This window comes from Sphaerodactylus townsendi, linkage group LG02 (assembly GCF_021028975.2).
Source record: "Sphaerodactylus townsendi isolate TG3544 linkage group LG02, MPM_Stown_v2.3, whole genome shotgun sequence".
Taxonomy (NCBI): Eukaryota; Metazoa; Chordata; class Lepidosauria; order Squamata; family Sphaerodactylidae; genus Sphaerodactylus; species Sphaerodactylus townsendi.
The window spans coordinates 5,018,826-5,045,523 of record NC_059426.1 but is presented as its reverse complement, the minus strand read 5'-3'; the positions used below and the strand labels follow the sequence as shown (position 1 = coordinate 5,045,523).

Genomic DNA, 26,698 nt, shown 5'->3' with positions numbered 1-26,698 from the left:
GATGCCCTCAACTATTGACCTGGTTGCCTTCTTTGTTACTCACAGACAATGTTTCTTCACCCACCCTGGACACTCCAACAGATATATATATACTCCACTTGCTTTCCCAACATCAGATCCTCTGAAGATGCCAGCCACAGATGCAGGCGAAACGTCAGGAGAGAATGCTACTAGAACACGGCCATACAGCCCGGAAACCACACAGCACCCAAGTGATTCTGGCCGTGAAAGCCTTCGACGATACATTAAAATAAATTGTTGACCTAATTCAGGATTGTCATTCCTTATTTCTTATGTATGTTGTCTTGATTCCCAGTAAGGAAGAGTTAAATAGAAAAGCAACTGACAGGCACGATATACATGGACAATAATACAGGTAAAGGCCCAAAACTAATGATTCCTTGTCACTTCCAGAGTTGCCGTTTCCACATGAAGGTCTTCAACCTGTAAAGGCTTACCATCACTGGCATAATGCCCATTGGGCAAGGTGGGCAGCTGCCCAGGGCATCACCTTGTGGGGGGCATCAAAATACTGGGTTCGTTTTTGGGTATTTTAGTGGTTTTCCATTTTTTGCCTGCAGGGGGCGCAGTTTTCAGGCTAGCGGCACCAAAATTTCAGCGTATCATCAGGGGACTGTCCTTATGATACCCCCCAGGTTTGGTGAGGTTTGGTTCAGGGAGTCCAAAGTTATGGACTCCCAAAGGGGGTGCCCCTATCCCCTATTGTTTCCAATGGGAGCTAATAGGAGATGGGGGCTACAGTTTTGAGGGTCCATAACTTTGCCCCCCCTGCACCAAACTGCACCAAACCTGGGGGGTATCATTAGGGCAGTCTCCTGATGAGACCCTGAAAGTTTTGATACTGTGCCTTCAGAAATGTCCCCCCCCCCCAGCCTGCAACCCCCATTGACAGCAATGTAGAAAACTCAATGCAGAACAAAGATTCTTGGGCAAATTTCGGGATGTTCTTGCAGGGAGGGCATTCTTGGACATATCAGCACCAAAATTTCAGGGTATCATCTGGAGATTGTCGTGATGGCATCCCCAAGGTTTGGTGCAGTTTGGTTCAGGGGGTCCAAAGCTATGGACCCTCAAAAGGGTAGCCCCCATCTCCTTAGCAAAGAATGGGGGATGGGGCACCCCCTTTGAGGGTACATAACTATGGACCCCCTAAACCAAACTGCACCAAACCTGGGGTGTAGCATAAGGACAGTCCTCTGATGATATGCTGAAATTTAGGTGCTGGTATGTCTAAAAATGCACCCCCTGCAGGCACCAATGTCCTGGTGCAAAAAAATTTTTGGTCGTGGTGGAGTGGCTGCCCATGGGGGGGGGGGCATCCAACTCAGGTTTTGCCCAGGGCTACAGTTTGCCCAGGGCTGCCTTGTTACGCCCCTGCTTACCATATTCAGTTCAGTGGAGGGGGAGATCTCTTCACACACAAAGGATTGACTTCAGGGATGATTGCAAGATCCAGCCAGATCAGATTTCATTTCATGCCACTGGATGGCTCTCTAGATCAAATGCCATTCCATGGAAGATCCAAAGAACAGTCCAACCAGGTTCTATTCTGGCACTTGGAGATGGTTCTTTACGAGCCTGGATTATTTATTTGATCCCATAAGTATGAACTTCTGCACTCTCAGAAATGATTCATGTTTCTCTCATGTGTCCTTATTCTGTGCAAACACTGAGTAGACGCAAGGTTGGGTCGTTCCCTCCACCCTCCTATGGTTCTGCCCTATTAAAAGTTCATGAACTACACCCGAAGACCTAGGAGCGGAAGGGGATCAAACACTAAACTGGACGGAGCACCAGAAACCAACTCCTCCTCAACCCAACTCATGAAATGTATGGTGAATCCCATTCATTCAGCAACTCTGAGCACCACTCTGTGAACAGACTCCAGAGTCCCCAAAGAGAAGAAGAAGAAGAAGAGTTTGGATTTATATCCCCCCTTTCTCTCCTGCAGGAGACTCAAAGGGGCTTACAATCTCCTTGCCCTTCCCCCTTCACAATAAACACCCTGTGAGGTGGGTGGGGCTGAGAGAGCTCCGAGAAGCTGTGACTAGCCCAAGGTCACCCAGCTGGCGTGTGTGGGAGTGTACAGGCTAATCTGAATTCCACAGATAAGCCTCCACAGCTCAGGCGGCAGAGCTGGGAATCAAACCCGGTTCCTCCAGATTAGATACACGAGCTCTTAACAAGCTCTTAACCTCCTACGCCACTGCTGCTCCTTCGGCAGCAGTAGGGCCCTTTGACATGGCTCACTCGGCTTCAGTAGGACCCTTTGACATGGCTACTAAGAGAGAATAATGTTTTCAGCATTTAATCTGTTTGTGATTCCTAAGCATTGGTTTTATACTTCTCTAATTAATCAAGACCAAGCTTCTTGAAGAGAATTATGTTATTTAGGACTTTTAACACTGCCTGGGAATTCATTCTTGTGACTTCTATTGAAAGGAACACATGCCTCTTCTCCGATTATCCAGAATCTTATTATATTATTCTTATCTTTGTGAAGATGTCTGAGAGAGCATCTGGAGTGGGGAAAGCTGAGAGAATCAACCCACCAGATTTTGAATCCTTCCCGAGGCAGCCATTTTGTTTCTGAGAAATGGAATTAATCAGAACCGGTATCTTCAAAAGAAAATAATCTGTAGTTTAGTGAAAGAAATTAAGCTCCTGGCCTAGCTGGCATTTCAAATGATAATTATTAGATTACCGTATCTGATGAACTTCCTGATACTTCTCGATTCTTAAAAAACAAAGGAAGTTTCCCATTAGATAGGATTCTCTGGGGACTTAAGAGAACAAAACAAACAATGACAAGGGCAATCTTTTTTTAAAAGTGTTTCTTGCTTTTCGTTAGTCACAAAATATGTTTACTAATAATTGAGCCGCAGGGAATTAGAAGATCCCATTTGGAAATTAGCTCAAAAGCTGATTTAAACCAGCAAGGGGGATGCTAAATAGCTCTGCTCTATCAGGAACCAAAAACTTATTCTTATCAGGCAAAACGGGGGAAATATTTTGAAGGTAATGTTCTGTGACAACAATTCGTTCCCTCAGGGCTCTTCCCGTCAGAATTAAGTATTGTCTCAATAGAACAAGCTCTGTACATTTTGCCTTCTTTGCCTTCATACCAATTGCCCGGGGCAAACATTTTCAGCTATTAGTCCCTTCTTAGTTCGCTCAGATTTTTTAAAAAAATATTTTTATTGTTCGCCCACACTCAAAATTAAACAGCGTATGTCTGATTACTTAACACCACGGGATGAGAACTTCTCTCATTTGCGGCACAGGGCTATAGTCGGTCTCAGAAAAAGATGTTAGTAGGGTGGTATATTCAGTGGTGGGATCCAAAAATTTTAGTAACAGGTTCCCATTTTGGTGGGATTCAAACTGTGGCATAGCGCCAATGGGGCTGGCCGGGGCATGAAGGGGGCAGGGCATTCCTGGGCGGGGCTGTGGCAAGGATGCAACCGCTGCGCTGGTCCTTGGGCGGGAAACGAATGCACGCAGGCGCAGGCTGCCACGCACGCCGGTGCACTTCCTGCTAGACTGCTTCAAGTTCTGCGTGCTACTGCTGAGAGGAGGGGCGTCACTAAGGCAAAAATCACGTGGCAAAATCACCAATTAGTAACCCCCTCTCGGCACACACAAATAATTAGTAACATGCTCTCGGGAACCTGTGAGAACCTGCTGGATCCCACCTCTGGGTATATTCCTCCTCCACAGAACTCAACATGGTGGGCCTTCTTTGTTGTAGAATGCTCCTCCTGGGTCTTGGTGTCTACCTTGCCCTGCTCCCCCCATCCTTTTGAAAGTAAAAATACAATGAAAGTATGTCATGACCATAATTTCCCTCCTGGCAGGAGGTGGGTATGGTAGTTTGTGTTTTTCCCTCCCAACTCCAATGCAGTCCTGGAAATCCACAGACTGTTGTTTTCGTAGGTCACCTGGGGGTATTTCCTTTGTTGGTTTTGATGGAGTAGGAAGGGCCCACCACATTCCTTTCCTGCTGAGAGGAAAGAGTCCGGTTTCTCTGGAAGAGAAGGTATGGCTTAGAGTAGGGCGATGAGTCTTCTTTCCTATTTGAAAGGGGGGTGGGGTGTTCAGTGGGATTTCCCAGTTCTGTCAATAAACGTGTGATGCCATATTTTTCCAGGAATTGCTGTTTCTAAAAAAATACTTTTGCTCACACGGATGTGCTTTTTTTTAACAGACCAGGGGTCCTTAAAAAAGCACCAATAATGCACAAAATAATGGTTTTGAGAAAGGCAGCGCATAAAAATGAATTATAATTCTCATATTTGTTTGGGACTACGTTCTAATGCAGAAGCATACAATTTTCTCAACCACTGCACCCCACCTAACCTTACTAACATCTTTATCTGAGACAGAGTATAGTTGGTTTTGAGTCTATAAATGCGTCCCGTTCACCACAGCGAAGTGGGCCAAAAGAACGGTACGAGGGGATTTTTAAACCATATCCCCTGAGCGAGGTGTCAGCATTCAGGCACCTTGCTTGTTTCATTATCCACTGGCTCTGACAATATCCACGACTGACATACTTCCAAACCAGGGGGAAAACTTGATGTTTCGTGCAAATGTGTGTAATGACACTTTTGAAGGACAAGCAGTTTTCTGTCTCTCCCTTCCTGCGTATCTGGGATGGTCAACAACAGTTGGGCTAGTAACACTTGAAATATTTTAAAGCACAAAAGCTTCACAAATGGACCCAAGGAAGGGCCAACTCTTTACACCAGGGGTGTCCAACTTGGGCGCTTCAGATGTCCATGGACTACAATACCCATCAGCTCCTGCTGGCAGGGCCAATTGGGCTGATGGGGATTTTAGTCCATGAACATCTGAAGCGCCAGAGTTGGACACCCCTGCTTTACACAATGCAAGAGCAAATGTGTGATAGTGTCTTTCCTTGCCTTGAACAGAGCCGTTTATGTTTCATGGGATCAAGTCAAGCAGAGGTGGGAGAACAGAAATGTCATGAGACGTCATCCTGCCTCTGTCTTTCACCTTCTCTCAGTCATGGCATCAACTTCCTCCTCGGTGCAATTCTTTTCTGAGCTCACTAAGTTCCCCCTTCCCTGTTCCTTTAGAGCATTTCTCTGTTCTTTCATCAGGGGTGGGGGGAAATCTTCAAAGCATTGCGTGTACGAGGAGCAGAGAACCTCAGAACGAGGCTTGGGAGCATTGATTCCACATAGAATTCAAAAGATGGGGGAAATCACATAATGGCAGTCATGAATCGTTTCAAGGGGGTGAGTGCAGACATACACCGGTGTCAAGGGGAGGAACTGGAAACACTTTAGACACGTTTTAGGTGATTTGTGTGGAAAAGGCCACGGTCTGTCACAGAAGAACATGTTCGAAGTGTCCCTTACTTATAAGATGTCTGCCACAGGTTCAGAACGGCTAACATGGTAGGATTCACGGCATGCAAATTTTCATTTATGTAGTTGTGCGCTGTTACGAAGGACTTGTTCCATGGTTTTGGCACAAGTTCCATTCTGAAAAAGAAATGGTTAACACTGAGATCCCCAGAGTATTGATATATTTTATTTATTTATTTCATTTATTTTTCAAACTTATATGCCGCCCAACCCCCGAAGGGCTCTGGGCGGTGAACAACATAAAATTCAAATACAAATAAACATGAAATCAAATATCGATGAATCACTAATAACATATTTAAAATGCAGCAAGTTAATACATAAAAAACAATGCCCGCAAAATCCCTCTTAGACCCTCCCGAGGGGGGAGAGAAAAAGGGTGGGTCCTGCAGATGGAATGGACCCTACCTATAAAATGAAAAAGGGGGGGAGGGGGGGCACTTTCAGCGGCTGGACACTCCAAAAGCCCGGCAGAACAACTCCATCTTACAAGCCTTGCGGAACTCACCAAGGCCCCGCAGGGCTCGGACAGCTGGAGGAAGAGTGTTCCACCAGGCAGGGGCCAGGACTGAGAAGGCCAGCCGCATCATGGAGGGGCCAGGGATTGCCAGCAAGTTGGCCTCTGCTGAACGCAGAGGCCTAGTCGGGACATATGGGGTAATGCGGTCCCTAATAATGATTTTACAAAGCTGACTTTGTTACAACTTAAAAAACACTCTCTTGGCAAAACCTGTCACAATTAAATGAGGGAGGGGGATTTTCATTCTAAGTTTTGGCACTCCATCACTAGGCACAGACCCCTTGGGAATTCCGAGGCCTTATCAAATTAATTAACCATACGCATAAAAATTAGACAGTTAATTAACCAGCTAGAAATATTGTAGGGTTTCCAATGTACACGAGGCATGAAAAGGACTACATCAAAGACACAAAAGTATACCAGCAAGCATCATGCAGCCAGCACGAACCCACCGCTGATACCAGATGGCAAAAGTGGCACCTACATCAGCGAGACGGGCACTAATGCCAGCAGCAGAGTGCCACGTAGCCCCACAGTGCCAGAGAACAAACACTGCCATTGCACCAGCACTCCTCTGCTGCAGGAGCCCATGCCAGCACCAATGGGGGCGTTTCTGGGGCGTTCCCAGGGGTGGAGCTGATTTTAGTTGCCTTCGTGAAGGCTTTGTGAGGGCTTTCTGCTGCCAGCGACTTGTGTCTGCAAAAATGCAGGAATAGTTCTAGAAGAAGAAGAAGAAGAAGAAGAAGAAGAAGAAGAAGAAGAAGAAGAAGAAGAAGAAGAAGAAGAAGAAGAAGAAGAAGAAGAAGAAGAAGAAGAAGAAGAAGAAGAAGAAGAGGAGGAGGAGGAGGAGGAGGAGGAGGCGGAGGAGGAGGAGGAGGAGGAGGAGGCGGAGGAGGAGTTTGGATTTCTATCCCCCCTTTCTCTCCTGCAGGAGACTCAAAGGGGCTGACAATCTCCTTGCCCTTCCCCCCTCACAACAAACACCCTGTGAGTAGGTGGGGCTGAGAGAGCTCAGAAGAACTGTGACTAGCCCAAGGTCACCCAGTTGACGTGTGTGGGAGTGTACAGGCTAATCTGAATTCCCCAGATAAGCCTCCACAGCTCAGGCGGCAGAGCTGGGAATCAAACCCGGTTCCTCCAGATTAGATACACGAGCTCTTAACCTCCCTACGCCACTGCTGCTCCTGGGAGTTTTGGGCCATGAGTGAGGGGTGTTTTTTAAAAAAAATTCCTCCATTGTGATGCTTCCATATCCCTCCCTGGAGGCGGCATGGTCACACGGTCCCTGACCAAACTACCCCCCACCCCCACAGTGGTTTTTGCCGCCTGGCTCTACTGGATTCAAATCTAGCTGTTTTACTGCAGACCAACACGCCAACCTCCTGCAAACATATCACGTCTGTCCCGCTTTCTAGTCAATGACTTTAAAGAAGGTTTTCTTACTCTTGACGATGGGATGGAAGAATTGGCTTCTTGCCCTCCTCTTTTTCCCTGGGATCTCTTAAAACAAAATCAACTGAAAGAAGGCATCAGGGAGAAGGGGGGAAAAGAACACAAATTAATTGAGCAAAACAAAGGAAAGGGACCTGTTTAAGAAAAAATTGTTGACAGTCAAACACGGGTCTTGGTGAGGAAGGCAGAAAATATGTGCCATAACCCAATAAGAATATTCTGGGAAACAAAAACAAAAAAACCCAATGTGATAAAGGGCTGAAATGTCAAAAGAATTAAAAACAGCTGAAAAAGAAATAAGGAAAAATGCAGAGAGCGTGGCCACCCTTGGCTTAGGGGCCAGGGTACTTGAAGGTACCCTTCCTTCCGTATTGTCTGGCCCACCAGGTAAGATCTACCTCCCAAGATCTGCTCTCTGTGCCTTCAGGTGGGGGGGGGGGGTAGTGACTGAAGACAGGACATTTTCTGTGGTGACACCTTGTCTCTGAAACATACACATATATCTCGAGGCTCACTGGGCGCCTACTTGACTTTCTTTTAGGTGCTGGGCTACAACGCATCTTTTTACACAAGCTTCTAATTAGAGGCTGATATTTTTATCACTATGTTGGACTTGAAGCTGCTATTTTAAGCTATCAATTGTGTGTTTTTATGGTCTATGTCAGTGATGGTGAACCTTTTCGAGACCGAGTGCCCAAATTGCAACCCAAAACCCACTTATTTATCGCAAAGTGCCAACAAAGCAATTTAACCTGAATACTGAGGTTTCAGTTTAGAAAAAACAGTTGGCTCCAAGGTGTGCGTTACTTGGGAGTAAGCTTGGTAGTAGTTGTTGGCTTTGCTTTGAAGCAACCATGCAACTCTTTGAACGGGTGAATCCTAGGAGGGTTTACTCAGAAGCAAGCCCCATTGCCAGCAACCGAGCTTACTCCCAGGTAAAGGATCACGCTTTAGTTCTTTGCATGAAAATCAGTGGGGTTTAACAGCGCTTAACAGGGTTACCTACACTGCTTCCCCAAAACTAGGTCTTAGGTTTAATGCTAATAATCGAGCCCAGCGGCCCAAGCCAGCCTAGATGTGTGTGTGTGTGTGTGTGTGGGCAATTCCCCCCCCCCACATGATGAACTCTGTTTGCGCGTGCCCACAGAGAGGGCTCTGAGTGCCACCTCTGGCACCCGTGCCATAGGTTCGCCATCACTATGTTTTTATGCTGGGAGGGCAATGGAACGCCTCTTGCCTTGAAAACCCTATCGGACCGCCTTAAGTTAGCTGTGATTTGACATCAAAGAAGGGTTTTCCCTCTGACACTGAACTGATACTAGCAGACTTTGAGAAGGGATTCCAAGATGACCTTCCCGCAGGGGTAGATCACGTTGTGGCTCGCAAGGGGTCACAAATGACCAAGTGTTGCTGAAGCGGGAAGGACATCTGATAGCTTTTCCAGAGGGTGACAGGAGGCAGTAGTGCAGAGGCCATGCTGCCAATTGGCCATGCTGCCAGGGGCTGATGGGAATTGTAGTCCATGAACATCTGGAGAGCCACAGGTTGCAGACCCCCGCAGTAGTGGAAGAACCAGGACTGTTGCTGCAGAATTACACTGGTGCTCTGCTACAGAGAGGAATGCAGAACCAGGTGTGGCGCATGATGTCATCACCTAGACTTGATAGGTTGCCTGCAGTAGCATGCAACTCCTCCCCCTCCACTCTAGCAGCAGGAGAAAATATGTGTGGGGGGGAAGGGGGGGACACCAATTCCAGTTGGCACATCTAGAAAGTCTTAGGAATTTCACAATCTCCACTGGGAAACAAGGCAAGATGGTATAGCCCAGGGGTCTTCAAACTATGGCCCTCCAGATGTTCATGGACTACAATTCCCATCAGCCCCTGCCAGCATGGCCAAGTGGTAGGGCTCATGGGAATTGTAGTCTATGAACATCTGGAGGGCCATAGTTTGAAGACCCCTGGTATAGCCCAATCTTGTCATATCCCAGAAGTTCAGCAGAGTCAGTTCTTGGAAGGAAGATCACCAAGGAAGACTGCAGAAGAAGGCAATGGAAAACCACCTCTGCTTCTCAGAACTCAAAAGCGAAGCAGAGTTGGTACTAAGAAGGAAGACCACCAAGGCAGTCTCCGCAGAGGAAGACAGCAGTAAACCACCCGTGATTTTTAGTTGCCTAGAAAGTCCCTTGCAGAGGTCATCCTAACTGGGCGGCGACCTGATGGCACTTCACAGGCACATGGGTAAAATCTGGAGAATTCCTAGAGCAGTTATGCAATGCAGTAACATCAGCAACGCATCATCACTTCCAGGTCTTCCCGGAAGTGATGTTACCATGTCACAGCACTCCCTGTTTTCCATGTTCCTTCCCAAATCCTTCGGAGATAACCAGGCACAGGTGTGACGACACTATCATCACCTGCTTGCACACCGGGCAGAACTATTTTCTCAGTTGCCACGTGCTTGTGTGGTGCTGCAGAGGCAGCCCTGATGTACCCTTCTACCACCCTAAGGAAGAAGGGCACCAAAGTCCCATCCCTCTCCAGTGGCACTCAGTGACCGTGGCTATACAGCCCTCACACTGACCCCCAGGCAAGCTAGACCTGCTTCCTCTGCTCCCTCTGTGTCAACAAATCAAGAATGGACTTGCCTATGGCTTTCTTTACACTGAGAAGATAGTCTTCTCTCATTTCATCAGACAGCGCGTAAATACTTTCACTGAGCACTTTCAAGTGCTGGGGCACCAGGGCCAAGACATGTTCCAGCCACGAGTCGTCCATCGGGGCCACGTGTTCCGTATCAATGCCGTGGCGAATGTAATAATAGTATTTCTGCATAATGAGAAACATCACACAACTTTAGCCATATAACCAAACGGGACTTCAAGTTCCGTCAGACGCACAAGCCTTCCCGGCCAAAAATTATCTCAGAGAATGCAAATGTTTGTGGCCATGCTAACTGCAGCCATTCACGCATGTGTGGCATTGAAGAAGAAGAAGAAGAAGAAGAAGAAGAAGAAGAAGAAGAAGAAGAAGAAGAAGAAGAAGAAGAAGAAGAAGAAGAAGAAGAAGAAAGGAAAGAAGAAAGAAAAGAAAAGAAAAGAAAAGAAAAGAAAAGAAAAGAAAGAAGAGAGGAAAGAAGAGAAAAGAAGAAGAAGGAGAAGAAGGAGAAGAAGGAGAAGGAGAAGAGGAGTTTGGATTTATATCCCCCCTTTCTCTCCTGCAGGAGACTCAAAGGGGCTTGCAATCTCCTTGCCCTTCCCCCCTCACAACAAACACCCTGTGAGGTGGGTGGGGCTGAGAGAGCTCTGAGAAGCTGTGACTAGCCCAAGGTCACCCAGCTGGCATGTGTGGGAGAGTGTACAGGCTAATCTGAATTCCCCAGATAAGCCTCCACAGCTCAGGCGGCAGAGCTGGGAATCAAACCCGGTTCCTCCAGATTAGATGCACGAGCTCTTAACCTCCTACGCCACTGCTGCTCCTGAGCATACATTCCCTTCCAGTTTGATTGTCAGTTATGCACACATTTTTCCCTTCTTTGGCAATTGTCCTGCCTTCCGATCAGAGAATCCGCACAGTTTCTAAAAGCTTTGAAAGAGCAACTTTTCCGCTCCCTTCACAGGGAAAGCGAAGGAGATCAGAATGTGTTTAGTTTACTTCAGGTTTTCTTCCTCCTCTCCACCTTTCCCCGCCCACACCTCAACAGTTCCTCCCACACTCTGAGCCACCAATTCAGAAGGATTGTCCATACTGAAGATCTATCGCTGGAGCAACAGATCCAGTGAAATTGACAAGAAATTGACATGGTCTAGCACAGTGGTGGCGAACCTATGGCACGCGTGCCAGAGGTGGCACTCAGAGCCCTCTTTGTAGGCACGTGCGCCATCGCCCCAGTTTGGGCACTTGGCAGTGGCACAGCGTCAAGGGGGCGAGGGGTGCATAATGCATTTGGCGCGTGCCCCTGTGGGGGCATGGCAAGGGTGTTCCGGGGGTGTGGTGGGGTGTTTTGGGACATTCTGGGGGAGTTCCAGGACAGGGCGGGGGCAGGCGGGGCGTGGCAGCGGTACAGGGTGCACGTGTGCCTCGGACGCATTTTCCCCTTGCTCCGCCCCTGGCACTCAGTCTCTAAAAGGTTCGCCATCACTGGTCTAGCAAATGAACGCTAGACCGAAGACAGCATTTCAAAAAGCCACCTCAAATGCCGGTTGCACGGAAACAACAAGGAAGCGGGGGGGGGGGGCGCAAATGGCCAATCAGCTCAGCCCTTCGTAAGAGAAGAATGAATCCCAGCTCAAACAGCAAAAGGTGGGAAAACCCCAAACAGCAACAGGGGAGGTAGTTGATGCCTTGTTCTGAACTTCCTTAGCATGCCAACCAGTGGGATGAGGTCATTGATGCCGTGTTCGCTGCAAAGCAACTGAGGTTAGAAGTGGTGACCCGTGGTCAATCTCAAGTCCAAGGAGCTGCTACCCAATCCCAAAGACTCTGCATTTGACCTGCAGACAGTTTGGGTGGAAATCTCTCTGAAAGGATGTGGAGGTCTCTGTTCGAGGGTGTCCGTGTACAATGGGTAGGCGCTCCCAGGAATCCCAGGGGCTGCTCAAAACTTTGGAGGCTCCTCAGAGACCTTGGGTGATGATTGCTATGGATTTCATTGTGGATCTTCCCCCAAGCCACGGGAAGTCAGTGATCTTGGGAGTGGCCCATACCTGTTCCAAACAAGCCCACTGTGCCCCTGAATCAACTTACCACGACACAGAAATTGGCCGTGAATCGGCATGATTGATGGCCTGCCACAGGTCTGGATACAAACCGTTTCCTGGCTGACTTTCCCAACCCCTTTGCTGGCTACTACATATTGACAGCAAATGGCGCCGCAAACTTCCACTGAGGCTACGGCTGCCAATTTGTACCATGCAGATATTTCAGGATCGCTACCCCTTCTCTTCCGCCTCTTTGGACGGGCATTCAAATCAAGGGGTCGGCATCTTGTTTACCAAAATGTCTTTCTCGATTGGCGCAGAGGACGCTGACGGGCCAGCCAGCCCTTCGTCTAGGGGAGCGTGTGCTTCCTCAGGAGTTTCCGGTTGCCTGACGAAACAAAGAACGAGAGTTTTAAATCAGCAGCGTTCAAGTTGCAACTCGGAAAAGCTGCAGACAGTCTTTCAGTCAGCCTAGAGCCGGAGAAATTAGCTCAAACTTCCTTCTACAGGAAGGAAATTCGGTTTCCTCCACTGAGCAACAAATTGACCCTATTTGCTAGGGACCCTTCTTAATAAGCGCTTTTCACTTCTGAAAAGAGGAAAGGGTCTTGCTTTGAAATTGCTTTTAAAAACTCACAGGATGATGTTCACTAGCGCATTTCGGAAGTTTTCCCGGTTCTTTTTCCCACTGCTTTTTCCCTTAGGAGCCGATGGTCCAGCAGCTGCATCACTAGTAGGATCGGGCATCTTCCATTTCTTTGGCCTCTGGCTCAGATATTCTCCTTGGGGAGGCAAAGGGTGGGTTTTGCATGGCAGGAGCTCAGAGCCCAGCCAGGGGTTACAATTTACACACATAAGAACATAAGAACAAGCCAGCTGGATCAGACCAGAGTCCATCTAGTCCAGCTCTCTGCTACTCACAGTGGCCCACCAGGTGCTTTTGGGAGCTCACATGCAGGATGTGAAAGCAATGGCCTTCTGCGGCTGTTGCTCCCGATCACCTGGTCTGTTGAGGCATTTGCAATCTCAGATCAAAGAGGATCAAGATTGGTAGCCATAAATTGACTTCTCCATAAATCTGTCCAAGCCCCGTTGATAGCTATCCAGGTTAGTGGCCATCACCACCTCCTGTGGCAACATATTCCAAACACCAATCACATATTGCGTGAAGAAGTGTTTCTTTTTTTTAGTCCTAATTCTTCCCCCCAGCATTTTCAATGGATGCCCCCTGGTTCTAGTATTGTGAGAAAGAGAGAAAAATTTCTCTCTGTCAACATTTTCTATCCCATGCATAATTTTATAGACTTCAATCATATCCCCCCTCAGCCGTCTCCTCTCCAAACTGAAGAGTCCCAAACGCTGCAGCCTTTCCTCATAAGGAAGGTGCTCCAGTCCCTCAATCATCCTTTTTGCCCTTCTCTGCACTTTTTCTATCTCTTCAATATCCTTTTTGAGATGTGGCGACCAGAACTGAACACAATACTCCAAGTGCGGTCGCATGACAATCTTTGCAGTTTTATTCTCAATTCCTTTCCTAATGATCCCCAGCATAGAGTTTGCCTTTTTCACAGCTGCCATGCATTGAGTTGACATTCCCACGGAACTATCAACTAAGATGCCCAAATCCCTTTCCTGGTCTGTGACTGATAGCACTGACCCCTGTAGCGTGTATGTGAAGTTTGGATTTTTTGCCCCTATGTGCATCACTTTACATTTTGCTACATTGAACTGCATTTGCATGGAGGATTTACACCCACACTGGGGCTGCAAATCCTGGTAGCAACAGCAGTATAAAAAGGGCAGACGGGCCCAATTCTTATGGAGCGGAGGAAGGAGGGATTCCCCACATAGATAGAGAGAGAGTGACGTTTGTCAGCAGTCGTAACTACGCAGGGACTGTGGCGCCTCCGGAGCTTTTCAAACAATGAAAATGGCACAGCGTAAAAGCACAGGCTCCTCTTCCCAATATGCTATGGTCCCTACCAGAATTGCTATCAACAGCCAGTGTGGTGTAGCGGCTAAGAGCGGCGGACTCTAACCTGGAGAACAGGGTTTGATTCCCCACTCCTCCACATGAGCAGTGGACTGTTATCTGGCGAGCTGGATTTGTTTCCCCACTCCTACACTCCTGCTGAGTGACCTTGGGCCAGTCACAGTTCTCTCAGAACTCCCTCATCACCACCCACCTCACAGGGTCTGTTGCAGGGAGGGGAGGAGGAGGAGGAGGAGGAGGAGGAGGAGGAGGAGGAGGAGGAGGTACATGAGCTCTTAACCTCCTACGCCACTGCTGCTCCCTGAGGAAGGTCTATGAGCCTAACAACAACATTTGTTTGCATTCGTTTACCTCTTCTGTACAGTCAGCCATAATCTATTTGCAGCGCATGACCAGAACAACCATTGAACATAAACTAGGTGTAAAAACCTTCCTTTGGAAAAACATTACAACATAAACATTGACCAAAACTAACGAACCTAATAACTCTCCTACTTTTACTTAAATCCAACACCCTGATCTGTAAGATTTATGTCCAGAGCCAGCCGCGTCCAGAGATACTGGACAAACCATTTGCAGATCTACCCAAACACTCATTTTGACTCTTACCGGGGGTGAGCTCATTTTTTATCATAAACTCCTCCGGAACGTGAGCATCCTTGTCCTCCCGCAGCTGGAACGTAGGGGGAGCTTGATGCCATTGGGGTCTGCAGTTTATCTGAAAGATTGTATTTAAGTGTCATGAAAATATTGCAACTTGTGGTGGTGCTAAGCATTCCCACCGTTCCGGCACATCCTTAAAGCGTATGAATAAGCTAAATAACTCCAAGTAAGTAGGCACTTGGAAAAGAGAACAATCGGAGCTCTTCAAATATTAGGCATAACAATGTAAAACCAGGACTTCATGAGCGGCAGCCGACTAGACGAAAAGTTAATCTGCAATTGCAAAAAGTTAATCTGCAAAAAAGTTGTATCACAAAATAAATTGTATACCTTTATTAAGGGAAAAATAAACATGGATTCAGTTACTTAACTGGGGAAGTCCAAAGCAATAAGTATTGGGCAGTTACATCACAATAAAAGGGATAAAATCATGATTATGGGATATTGAAAGGGCCTAGATAAGAAAAGAAATTTATTTAAATTAAAATATGAAGGACATATAGCAGTATGAAATACAAGGTATATTTGAAAGTTAAATATTAAAAATATGGAATGAAAAATAAGGTAGTATAGTATAGATATTTAAGTTTATTAAAGCTAAAGAATAAATTACCAAAGAATAGTGAAGTAACTGATTTGATTTAGATGTATTGAATTATATGTTATTGTTATGGGTAGTTGGGGTAGGATAGATTATGTTTGGGTAACTGTAAATGTGGGTCATTTGCTACATGTTAATATTTGTTGATGTCTCATGTGTTTCAATGGTTTCATGTATGTTTTATGTTCAATGTGTTTTTTAAAGAAGGAAATTAATAAAAGGTATTTTAAAAAGTATTTTTAAAAAAAGAGAGAGATGACCTCCGTCAGTGGTGGGATCCAAACATTTTAGTAACAGGTTCCCATGGTGGAGGGATTCAAACAGTGGCATAGCGCCAATGGGGCTGGGCGGGGCACGACGGGGGCGTGGTCGGGCATTCCGGGGGCGGGGCATTCCGGGGGCGGGGCTGTGGCAAGGACGCAGCCGCTGCGCCGGTCCTTGGGCAAGAAACGAATGCACGCAGGCGCAGGCTGCCACGCACGCCGGTGCACCTCCTGCTGGACTGCTTCAAGTTCTGCACGCTACTGCTGAGGAGCGGAGGAGGGGCGTAACTAAGATAAAAATCACATGGCAAATTCACCAATTAGTAACCCCCTCTCGGCACACACAAATAATTAGCAACCTACTCTCGGGAACCTGTGAGAACCTGCTGGATCCCACCTCTGACCTCCATGTTTACAAGCAGGAGTGCAGTTGAGTTAGGAAGATGCATAGGCATAGAAATGGCAACTGAGAACTGGTTCCCACCAAAAAAAAGGCACGCATCGCCACTATTTCAACCCAAATCCCCTGCCGCTGGAATAATAAGGGCCAAAATGCATGCAATCATTCTTAAAGAGTTGGGTCCAGATTTTCTTGGCTCCAAGCTGTGTCAAAACAGCTGCGCAGAAAGGCTCCTTGAAAGACAGAAAAGCCCAAACAGGTTCAGAACAACATCACGGGGGGGGGAGGGCTTCTCCCCCTCCCCCCAGCTCTTATCCTGGATGGGGAGACGTGATTTTGCCCATTTTGCTCCTCCACCTGTGCAGATACTTCATGCAGAGTGGCAAAAACAGGGAAATACACCCCGCCACCCCGCCACCCCGTACATTTTTCATGTAGGAAAACAACCGGGGAGGGAGCGGGAACAGAATGGGTCAGAACTACACAAGAGGTGCATTGACCGTCCATCTCCGATTCGACATGGTTTTCTCCATAAGACTCCATGGTTTTCTCCATTTCTCCATTCGACATGGTTTTCTCTTCTTGCTCCAAAGTGATTTGTGCCTGTCTCTGCGCTGAGGTTTTCATCAATAGATATATAAACATATATATGCATTACCTTATCCAACTGTGGCAAAAATTGGGTCACATTCTTCTCTAACTTCCTTTTGGCGGGTGGTTTGGGCTGGGAGGAAAAGAAAACAAGGGACCGAATGAGCACTGGCATTTTTAGCATGAAACTTCAAAGCATCCTTCAATCGCTGCGCATCCTACGTTTTCATTTTCCTTCTCTCTGCTCAGTCACAGCTTAGGGCAGGGGTGGCCAACCTATGGCACTCCAGATGTTCATGGACTACAATTCCCATCAGCCCCTACCAGCATGGCCACCCCTGGCTTTCTTCAGCAGAGATTTTACAAGACTCCACAGACAAAATCAATGGCACCACATAAATCAGTGATGGCGAACCTATGGCACGGGTGCCAGAGGTGGCACTCGGAGCCCTATCTGTGGGCACGCACACACAGAGTTCGATCTGTGGGGGGCAGAAAATCTCCCCCCACATACACACATCTAGGCTGGTCTGGGCCACTGAGCACAGCATGCGCGCACCACGGTGAGCAAGGAGGACTCGGCTGGTGGGCCTGGTGCCTGTGCTCCAGATGGCTGCTACCCGAGGGGGGGGGGCGGTGCAGAGGATGCAGAGATGCTAGAAAGGCACAGAGCGGAACATGCAGGACTTACTGGAGGCTACAGCAGGCTGGCCCCTGCTCGAGCGGGTGGGGTGGAGGAAGAGGGAGCCAGTTAGTTTTTTCTAAACTAAAACCTCAGCATACAGGTTAAATTGCCGGGTTGGCACTTTGCGAATAATAACTGGGGTTTGGGTTGCAATTTGGGCACTCGGTCTTAAAAAGGTTCACCATCACTGACATAAATGAATGGGATCCAGCAAGGTACACTCTGCCTGGAGCATTTCAGTCCCGTGAAAATTCTCCGCAGTTCAAGAGAGGCCACCACAGTCCTGGAGAGAGTCGCTGAGCTTCCTAGCCATTCTGAAGCAACCGGCTAAAGAACGGACCGATGATATGCCACCAAAGCAAACTGTTTCTACTCAAAACAGGGACAGCACTTGAAATATGTTGGAAGAAAGGGACTTTACGCTGTTTCCTGCCTCATCCTACAGAGGGGTTTTTTACTAGCGAGCTAGTGGCTAGATAGGGACTTAGGAATTTGTCACCTTTACTCTATCATGCTGACTCTATCCCTTTGATGTAGACTGATACTCTTAGGGACTTCCTCCCTTGCTTCCGCCTTCTTGTCGAAACTCTCCATCTTACCTTCACCATGCCTAGGGAGAGGATGTGTCTCCTACGCATCCGCCTCCATCCAGCTAGATTAGACTAGATCAGTGATGGCGAACCTATGGCACGGGTGCCAGAGGTGGCACTCAGAGCCCTCTCTGTGGGCATGCACAGAGTGCCCCCACACACATCTAGGCAGGCCTGGGCCGCTGGGCTCAATTATTAGCATTAAACCTAAGATCTAGTTTTGGGGAAGTAGTGTAAGTAACCCTGTTAAGCGCTGTTAAACTAAAGCACGATCCTTTACCTGGGAGTAAGCTCGGTTGCCGGCAATGGGACTTGCTTCTGAGTAAACCCTCCTAGGGTCGTGATTCACCCGTTGGAAGAGTTGCACGGTTGCTTCAAAGCAAAGCCACCGACTACCACCAAGCTTACTCCTGAGTAATGCACGCCTCGGAACCAACCGTTTTTTCCTAAACGAAAACCTCAGTATTCTAAACGAAAACCTCAGGTTAAATTACCGTATTGGCACTTGGCGATAAATAAGTGGGTTTGGGGTTGCAATTTGGGCACTTGGTCTCGAAAAGGTTCGCCAACGCTGGACTAGATAGTGAACCTCTCTCTCCACCTTTCTACCCAGAATGGAGTTCACTGATAAATACTCTTTTCATTAGATTAGAAACTACAAACGACTCTGACTTTCTTTTGTGTCTGAAGTTCTCTCTGGCCAGCTCAGCCGCGCGCGTGTGCCCAGGTAAGCTTCCCTGTGTTCAGCCTCTGTGCCGCTCTGCTACTTTTCAAGGGAAACACACGCACGAGGTGTGGTTCTCCCCAACAAAATAAAGACGACTGTTTCCCAAATGAGGGTTTCCCAGATACTATAATATAAGGCATCCATTTTGATTTGATTTTAAGTCTATCATGTGTGTTACAGTTCTGTGCCTCTGGCAGATTATATATAATATATCATTGGGATATATTTATTTTCTTTAATCTACATAGAAAAATTATGAACAGCCTTGATAATCTAAGGGTTCAATAAGCCTTTTCCGATGTGTTTAAGAACCCAGAATCAGAAGGGGGACATGTGGAAGCTATGGTGCATAGCTGGTAAACTACACTTGTTAATTCAGTTGTTCATAAAGCATATGTGATTAAAATCTACATTGTTTACAAGATTAACAAATCTGCCTGAATTCAGATGCATTCCAGGACAGTTTGAATTCTACTTCTCAGCAACCTTTTCCTTACAATACAATAACCTTTATCTATATATTAAAAAAGCTAACCGTGTATGTGTTGATGACAGGGTACCTCAGTAACTGCTGGGCCAATTCCTCTGAAAATTCCCAGCCACTATAGTCAGTCAGGCGAGAGTGTTTTCAGATGTTCACATACCTGAAATTTCATACCTGGCCCAGGTAAAAACACCTTTTTCCTGGCGCTCCCTGGTGAAGGACAGGGAGGGGCCTGTGTGAAACTGTCACCCTTAGAATGTTCAGATTGCCCTTAGAGATGTTCACTCAGATGGCCAAAAAGATGAGCAGTGGAAACAGCACATAGAGGCAGTAACTCCCGAGTGGAAGTAGAAAGCACATACACACACATACACCTGAGGGAGAGGGGAGAGGAGGGAGAGGAGGAGGAGAAGAAGAAGAGGAAAGAAGGAGGGAGGGAGGAGTTTGGATTTATATCCCCAACTTTCTCTCCTGGAGGGGAGGGAGACTCAAAGGGGGCTGACGACAATCTCCTTGACCTTCCCCCCTCACAATAAACACACCTGTATGTGAGGCTGCAGGTGGGGCTGAGAGAGCTCCGAGAAGCTGTGACTAGCCCAAGGTCACCCAGCTGACGTGTGTGGGAGTGTACAGGCTACTCTGAATTCCCCAGATAAGCCTCCACAGCTCAGGCGTGAGCAGGAACGGAGAATCAAACCCGGTTCCTTCAGATTCAGATCTACGAGCTCTTAACCTCCCACTGCCACTGAGAGGAGGGAATTTGGCATCAGAGATGGGATCCAGCAGGTTCTCACAGGTTCCCGAGAGTAGGTTACTAATTATTTGTGTGTGCCGAGAGGGGGGTTACTAATTGGTGATTTTGCCACGTGATTTTTGCCTTAGATTAAGCCCCTTCTCTCAGAAGTGGCGCGCAGAACTTGAAGCAGATCCTAGCAGGGGAGGTGCACCAGCGTGCGTGGCTGCCTGGCAGCCACCACATGCATTACGTTTCCCGCAGGACCCGGCACAGTGGCTACATCCTTGCCACAGCCCCTTGTAGTAATGCCCCGCCCCTGGAATGGCCGGCCACGCCCGATCGAGTGCCCAGCCCAGCCCCATTGGCGCTCATATGCAGTTCTGAATCCGCCACCATGGGAACCTGTTACTAAAATTTTTTGGATCCCACCACTGGGTGGCATGCAAGGGAAGAGAGGGGGGGGAGGAGGAAAGGGAGGGTGGGGGGGAGGCAAGCAAGGGAAAGAAAGAGAGTGAGAGAGAGGGGAGACAGGTGAGCTGTGGCATGCAGGGGAGGGAGGCAGGGGCCCTACATCTTGATATGAAGCCCACCCACCCTAGGCGGAGGGAGAGGGGGAAGGGAGGGAGGGAGGTGGCATGCAAGGGAAGAGAAGTGAGGAGGAAAGAGAGTGAGAGGCTGACTTGCAAGGGGCGGGAGGGATGGGCCAGGCACCCTAGATTCCCTGAATATTGCAGAGACAGTTAAGAAAACCCGGCTCGCATTACTCGGGAGTAAGCTCAGTACAGCAACTGTGACAGCATACTTTGAATGGCTGGCGTCCGGCGCCCGTCAGAGAGGGTTTCCCCTCAGAAGCTGACACCCATTGCCACCAACCAAACTTACTCCCAGGTAAAGGATCATGACCAGCGTAATAGCCTAGATGTTGTGGGAGGGTGCCTTTTCCATTCCCAGGGAATGCGGGCACACACATCACTGACATCGCACAGTATCAGGCTGCGTGTTTGCATGAGCACGTACTGCTGGCCTCTGCAATTGATTCGCTGCTACTGTTCCTTTCCCATTTCACCACAATAAGCCACAGCAACGCGTGGCCGGGCCTCGCTAGTTAGGCATAATAATTAGGCACCAGGAATGCTGGTGGTCCCCGGCCCCTCGATGATGTGGCTGGCCTCCACTCGGGCCACTAAAAAGGGACTGTCAAAGAGCCCACCTGTCCAAAGAAATCTCTCTGAACCAGGCAGGGAGGCCAGCTTCCAGGTGGTCTAGGGGGATATTCTCGAATGTTAGCTCATCTCCAGACTCCAGAGGTCAGTCCCCCTGGAGAAAACAGACGTGATGGAAGATGAACTCGGTGGCCCTGAACCCCAGAGAGGTCCTTGCTCTACCCAGGCTCCATTCTCCAACCCCCAGGAGTTTCCCAACCTGGATCTGGCACCTTTGGAACCAGGCCAAAAAGGCTTCTGAACAAGGCAGTCCTAAACAGAGCAACTAGCCCATAGGCGGCTAGATAAGATGCCAGATATTTGAGAGTACATCTCCCACCGCTTTTATATTCCTGTTTCACAACCACTGCAGCAGTGGGTGACTACGGATCAGGACTATGGTGCCGGAAGGCAGTTTTCCCCTAAGAAATCCCACCCACCCCCACCCCCCAAGAGTTGATATTTGGCCTAATAGTGAAACTGGCTGAACTAAGACAATAAGAAAGGATGTCAAACATGTGGCCAGGAGGCTGGATCCAGTCCCTTGAGAGGAGGAGGAGGAGGAGGAGGAGGAGGAGAAGAAGAAGAATTGGATTTATATCCCCCCTTTCTCTCCTATAAGGAGATTCAAAGGGGCTTACAATCTCCTTGCCCTTCCCCCCCTCACAACAAACACCCTGGGAGGTAGGTGGGGCTGAGAGAGCTCGGAAGAACTGTGACTAGCCCAAAGTCACCCAGCTGGCGTGTGTGGGAGTGCACAGGCTAATCTGACTTCCCCGGATAAGCCTTCACAGCTCAGGCGGCAGAGCTGGGAATCAAACCCGGTTCCTCCAGATTAGATACACGAGCTCTTAACCTCCTACGCCACTGCTGCTCCTGTTCAGTTCAGAGAATAGGTTCAACACCCCTGCCATGGAGAACTGGCTTTTTATGAAAGAGGATCAAGGTCCCAGTAATGCCCCACTGCATACTTGATATTTAGGTAACTCCTGATTTTTTGTGAAAATGGGAATTCAGTTATTTTTCTCCTGTGGAGAACCCCTCCCATACCGATGCAGACAATGGATCGGCCTTCTCGCCGTCTCAAAAGCCCCACGGGTGGAGCTGCGCAGTGCTCCCAAAAGTTGCAGGCACCCCAGCTGTCAAACAAAACGCCTGCTTGGGTTTACATTTCAAAAACTAATTTTTAAAAATATACGAACAGCTGCAGTTGGGATTAGCTCCCTTTTCAACCGCGCAACTTTGAAGCGCACGGGCTGGATTCTTGTTTTCCTCGCGGATGCCATCCTGCAATCAACTTCCCACTAATGAGGCGAATATATTAAATTCTCCTTCAACAAACACGGGGATGCCACCTGCTTCTGCCTCAAACAGCGGGAATGTTTTGAGTAAATGTCAGAGGAGGGGGGGAAGGCATTTTGCGGAAGGGAGGGAGAGTTAATCCAGCCTATTTACTTTACACTAAATATCCCACACACACACACACACACACAAAGTTCCATCTACTTCAAAAGAACGCACCCACGCTGCCTATTCTAAAGTAATTTTAAATAACAAGGCTTGTTTTAAATGTTCGCAGCCAACCTGGGGAAAGAATGCCCTCTGGTGCCGAAAACATAACATGCACATTTTTGTGTCTGCAAGTACCCGTAAGCCCCTCGGTCCAAAGCATAGATCAGTTCATATCCCCTTAACGCCGTTGCAATCTTTTGGATTTGTTCACGTTCTTTTAAAGGGTTAAATCTGAGGGTCACGCCAGAAGCTAAAAAGCGCCACTTCTGATTTAACCTCCGTTCCACCTCATAAGAACATAAGAACATAAGAACAAGCCAGCTGGATCAGACCAGAGTCCATCTAGTCCAGCTCTCTGCTACTCGCAGTGGCCCACCAGGTGCCTTTGGGAGCTCACGTGCAGGAGGTGAAAGCAAGGGCCTTCTGCGGCTGTTGCTCCCGAGCACCTGGTCTGTTAAGGCATTTGCAATCTCAGATCAAGGAGGATCAAGATTGGTAGCCATAGTTCAACTTCTCCTCCATAAATCTGTTCAAGCCCCTTTTAAAGCTATCCAGGTTAGTGGCCATCATCACCTCCTGTGGCAGCTTATTCCAAACACCAATCACACGTTGTGTGAAGAAGTGTTTCCTTTTATTAGTCCTAATTCTTCCCCCCAGTATTTTCAATGGATACCCCCTGGTTCTAGTATTGTGAGAAAATAGAGGTGCCGCTTTCTCAGGTAGGTGGACCGCAGCTCACACTTTACTTAGAGCCTCGTAGCACCTTGGGGACCCACCAGATTTTTGAGGTATAAGCCTTCAAGAGGAAATCTTGGGCAGTGTTGACCCTTCAAGGCTCATGCCCCCAAAATTTCATGGGTGTCAAACTCGCAGCCCTCCAGATGTTATGGACTACAGTTCCCATCATCCCCTGCCAGCATCATGCTGGCAGAGGCTGCTGGGAACTGTAGTCCATAACATCTGGAGGGCCTCGAGTTTGACACCTATGTACTATGGCATTATACTCTATTGAGGTGTCTCCCGTCCCTAAACCCTGCCTTCCCCCAAGGCCAGATGGGGGGCTGGGTGGGGGGGAAGGATATCAATGGCTGCCCCTGTTCATTTCTCTCCCCCCCCCCCTTTCCTGCCTGCTCGCAGCAATAGTGATGGTGATGAAATACTGCCCCTTCCCACCAAAACAGGGGTCAGGGCAGCTCACAACATAATTCTGCAACAATTGATGAACTTTGGGCACAACAATAAAATGTACAGTCCAATAAAAGACCAAAAATATTAATAAAAACAATTAGAAGAAGAAGAGTTTGGATTTATATCCCCCCTTTCTCTCCTGCAGGAGACTCAAAGGGGCTTACAATCTCCTTGTCCTTTCCCCCTCACAACAAACACCCTGTGGGGTAGGTGGAGCTGAGAGAGCTCAGAAGAACTGTGACTAGCCCAAGGTCATCCAGCTGGCGTGTGTGGGAGTGCACAAGCTAATCTGGTTCCCCAGATAAGCCTCCACAGCTCAGGTGGCTGAGCGGGGAATCAAACCCGGTTCCTCCAGATCAGAGTGCACCTGCTCTTAGCCACTATTCCACAACAATATTAATAATTTATTTATTTATTTATTTATTTTATTTTTTGAACTTATATACCGCCCCATCCCCAAGGGGCTCTGGGCGGTGTACAACATTAAAAAGACAATATAAGCAATTAAAACATTTAAAAGCAGCGAAAACCATAAGATATTTCCAATAATATAATATATGTATGAACAGTAATATTAATGCAAATAACATTAATTAAAATATTAATATAAAAGGTGGCCCTGGGGTCCTCTTTTTTCTCAGGAGAATAGAATCAATAGTATTGAACGAATAAATAATCAGCTGTCCCGGGCACCTGAAGATCAGCCACAGTTCCCGGGAGATCGCAAGCCCCCGCCTGGAGGTTGGCAACCCCGGAGGGCGGCTGCACGCTAAGTGGAGGGGGTGTGACCGGCCGAGCCCCCTTCCTTGGACACCCCCCCCACCTCCGCGCCCCCCCCCCCGAGCTCCCACCCCCCTCACCTGATCGCTACTCATGACTGCACGCCCCTACTCCGAGTAGACCGCCCAGGGCAAGAGGGGAAGGAATCAGGCCCCGCCCCCACTGTTGTCCCAGGAGAGCGTCCCGTCGCCTAGCAACCGCCCCGACTCCTCCTGGGACAGCCCCCTCCCACCCTCGCCCAGCGACGGACTTCAAATCACGGCCTTCCAGTCTCGGGCTCCGATTGGCTGCGGGAATAAGGGGGCGGGGTCTTCCATGCGACGCGTCTCTACCCACAGAGTTTCTCCTCAGGCACAGGTGTCAAATTCGCGGCCCTCCAGATGTTATGGACTACAGTTCCCATCATCCTCTGCCAGCATGAGCTGGCAGGGGATGATGGGAACTGTACTCCATAACATCTGGAGGGCTGTGAATTTGACACCTGTGCCAGAGGTTGTCCCTTCTTGGGGTCGTCGGGCAGGATTCTCCCATCTATTTTTATTTATTTATTTGTTCAATTTATATATCGCCCTCCCCCAAAGGGCTCAGGGCGGTTCACATCAATATAAACTTTGGGCACACTATGACACCTTGACTCCCACCCCACCCCGTTCCTTGACCACCCCCAAATCCTGAGAGGGAGATGCAAAACAGACCCACCAGCTTAAATATTTGTACCTCACTCTGCATCAAAGATGGCTATGAGTACAATGCACACACACAAATACAATTAAAATCAGACCAAATAGAACAGTGATGGCGAACCTTTTTGAGACCGAGTGCCCAAATTGCAACCCAAAACCCACTTATTTATCGCAAAGTGCCAACACGGCAATTTAACGGACTAGTGAGCTTTTAGTTTAGAAAAAACAGTTGGCTCCAAGGCGCATGTTACTTGGGAGTAAGCTTGGTGAAGCATCCATGCAGCGCTTCGAATGGGTGAATCATGACCCTAGGAGGGTTTACTCAGAAGCAAGCCCCATTGCCAGCAACCGAGCTTACTCCCAGGTAAAGGATCGCGCTTTAGTTCTTCGCATGAAAATCAGTGGGGTTTAACAGCTCTTAACAGGGTATAATGCTAATAATCGAGCCTAGTGGCCCAGGCCAGCCTAGATGTGTGTGGGGGTGGGGGGGCGACTCTGTGTGTGCGTGCCAACAAAAAGGGCTCTGAGTGCCACCTCTGGCACCCGTGCCACAGGTTTGCCACCACTGAAATACAACAACAACAACAAAACAACTTCAGACATTATAAAATCATCCTGGGCTGCTATGGATGCTGCCGGCGTGGCTGGCACAGGGCCACACGCTGCAAGCCATGGGGTGAAGGCAGTGTTTCCCAACCCTTTCCCCCCCCCCTTGGCACCCCATTTCCCTGCCACTGTACCCCCATATTAGCAAACCCATTACGTAATTTTTTTCGCATACCCCCCCCCCCCCAAATGCTTTGGCACATACCCCAGGGTGGGAACCACTGAGTTAAGGAATAAAATCCCATTTGGCTCACACTCCTGGTCAAACTCCAGCTTCAAAATACCTGCAAAAAGGTCCGCAGGGCATATTCAGACAGCCCGGATGTTCCCAATTGGAGCTCTTGCGATTAGTCACAGTGTTTGACTTCATTTCATGAAAAGGTTTTCTACATTTTGTTTATTTTTAAAATATCTAAATCTTGTCTATCTCTAAAGGGCTCCAGATGACTAACAACCCAAAGGGGGGGAAGTCAGTTCCCAAGTGCCACGGCAAAGAATACCCAGCATTTTTCCTCCCCAAAAAAGCCTCAACCAAGGGTGCATCCACATAGCGTTGAACACTGCTATGAACGATCGCTATAGCAGAATTACACAGAATTCAATAGCGTGTGGATGCCGCCCTGCCACACAGAACAGCTAAACAAAACGCATTACTCTCGATAGGAGCAGCAGTGGCGTAGGAGGTTAAGAGGTTGTGTATCTAATCTGGTGGAACCGGGTTTGATTCCCCGCTCTGCCGCCTGAGCTGTGGAGGCTTATCTGGGGAATTCAGATTAGCCTGTACACTCCCACACACGCCAGCTGGGTGACCTTGGGCTGGTCACAGTTCTTCTGAGCTCTCTCAGCCCCACCCACCTCACAGACTGTTTGTTGTGAGGGGGGAAGGGCAAGGAGATTGTTAGCCCC

General features: G+C 48.3%; 1 protein-coding gene across 1 annotated transcript; it reads right to left on the bottom strand.

Annotated features, from left to right (window-relative positions):
* Positions 1-9,983: 9,983 nt before the first annotated feature.
* LOC125425871 (dynein axonemal heavy chain 7-like) lies at positions 9,984-24,666 on the bottom strand. The gene is made up of 6 exons (XM_048483601.1): positions 24,584-24,666; positions 16,667-16,732; positions 14,691-14,799; positions 12,726-12,870; positions 12,383-12,476; positions 9,984-10,217 (listed from the first exon to the last, which is right to left on the bottom strand). Exons 1-6 carry the CDS (start codon positions 24,596-24,598, stop codon positions 9,984-9,986), a joined length of 663 nt encoding a protein of 220 aa, XP_048339558.1. The 5' UTR covers positions 24,599-24,666.
* Between the last annotated feature and the right edge of the window lie 2,032 nt (positions 24,667-26,698).

Coding starts and splice junctions, on each gene's coding strand:
- LOC125425871 (XM_048483601.1), bottom strand. Junction 14,800..16,666: donor TTTTGCCACAGTTGGATAAG/GTAATGCATATA, acceptor ACAATCTTTCAG/ATAAACTGCAGACCCCAATG. Junction 12,477..12,725: donor GCGCTAGTGAACATCATCCT/GTGAGTTTTTAA, acceptor TTGTTTCGTCAG/GCAACCGGAAACTCCTGAGG.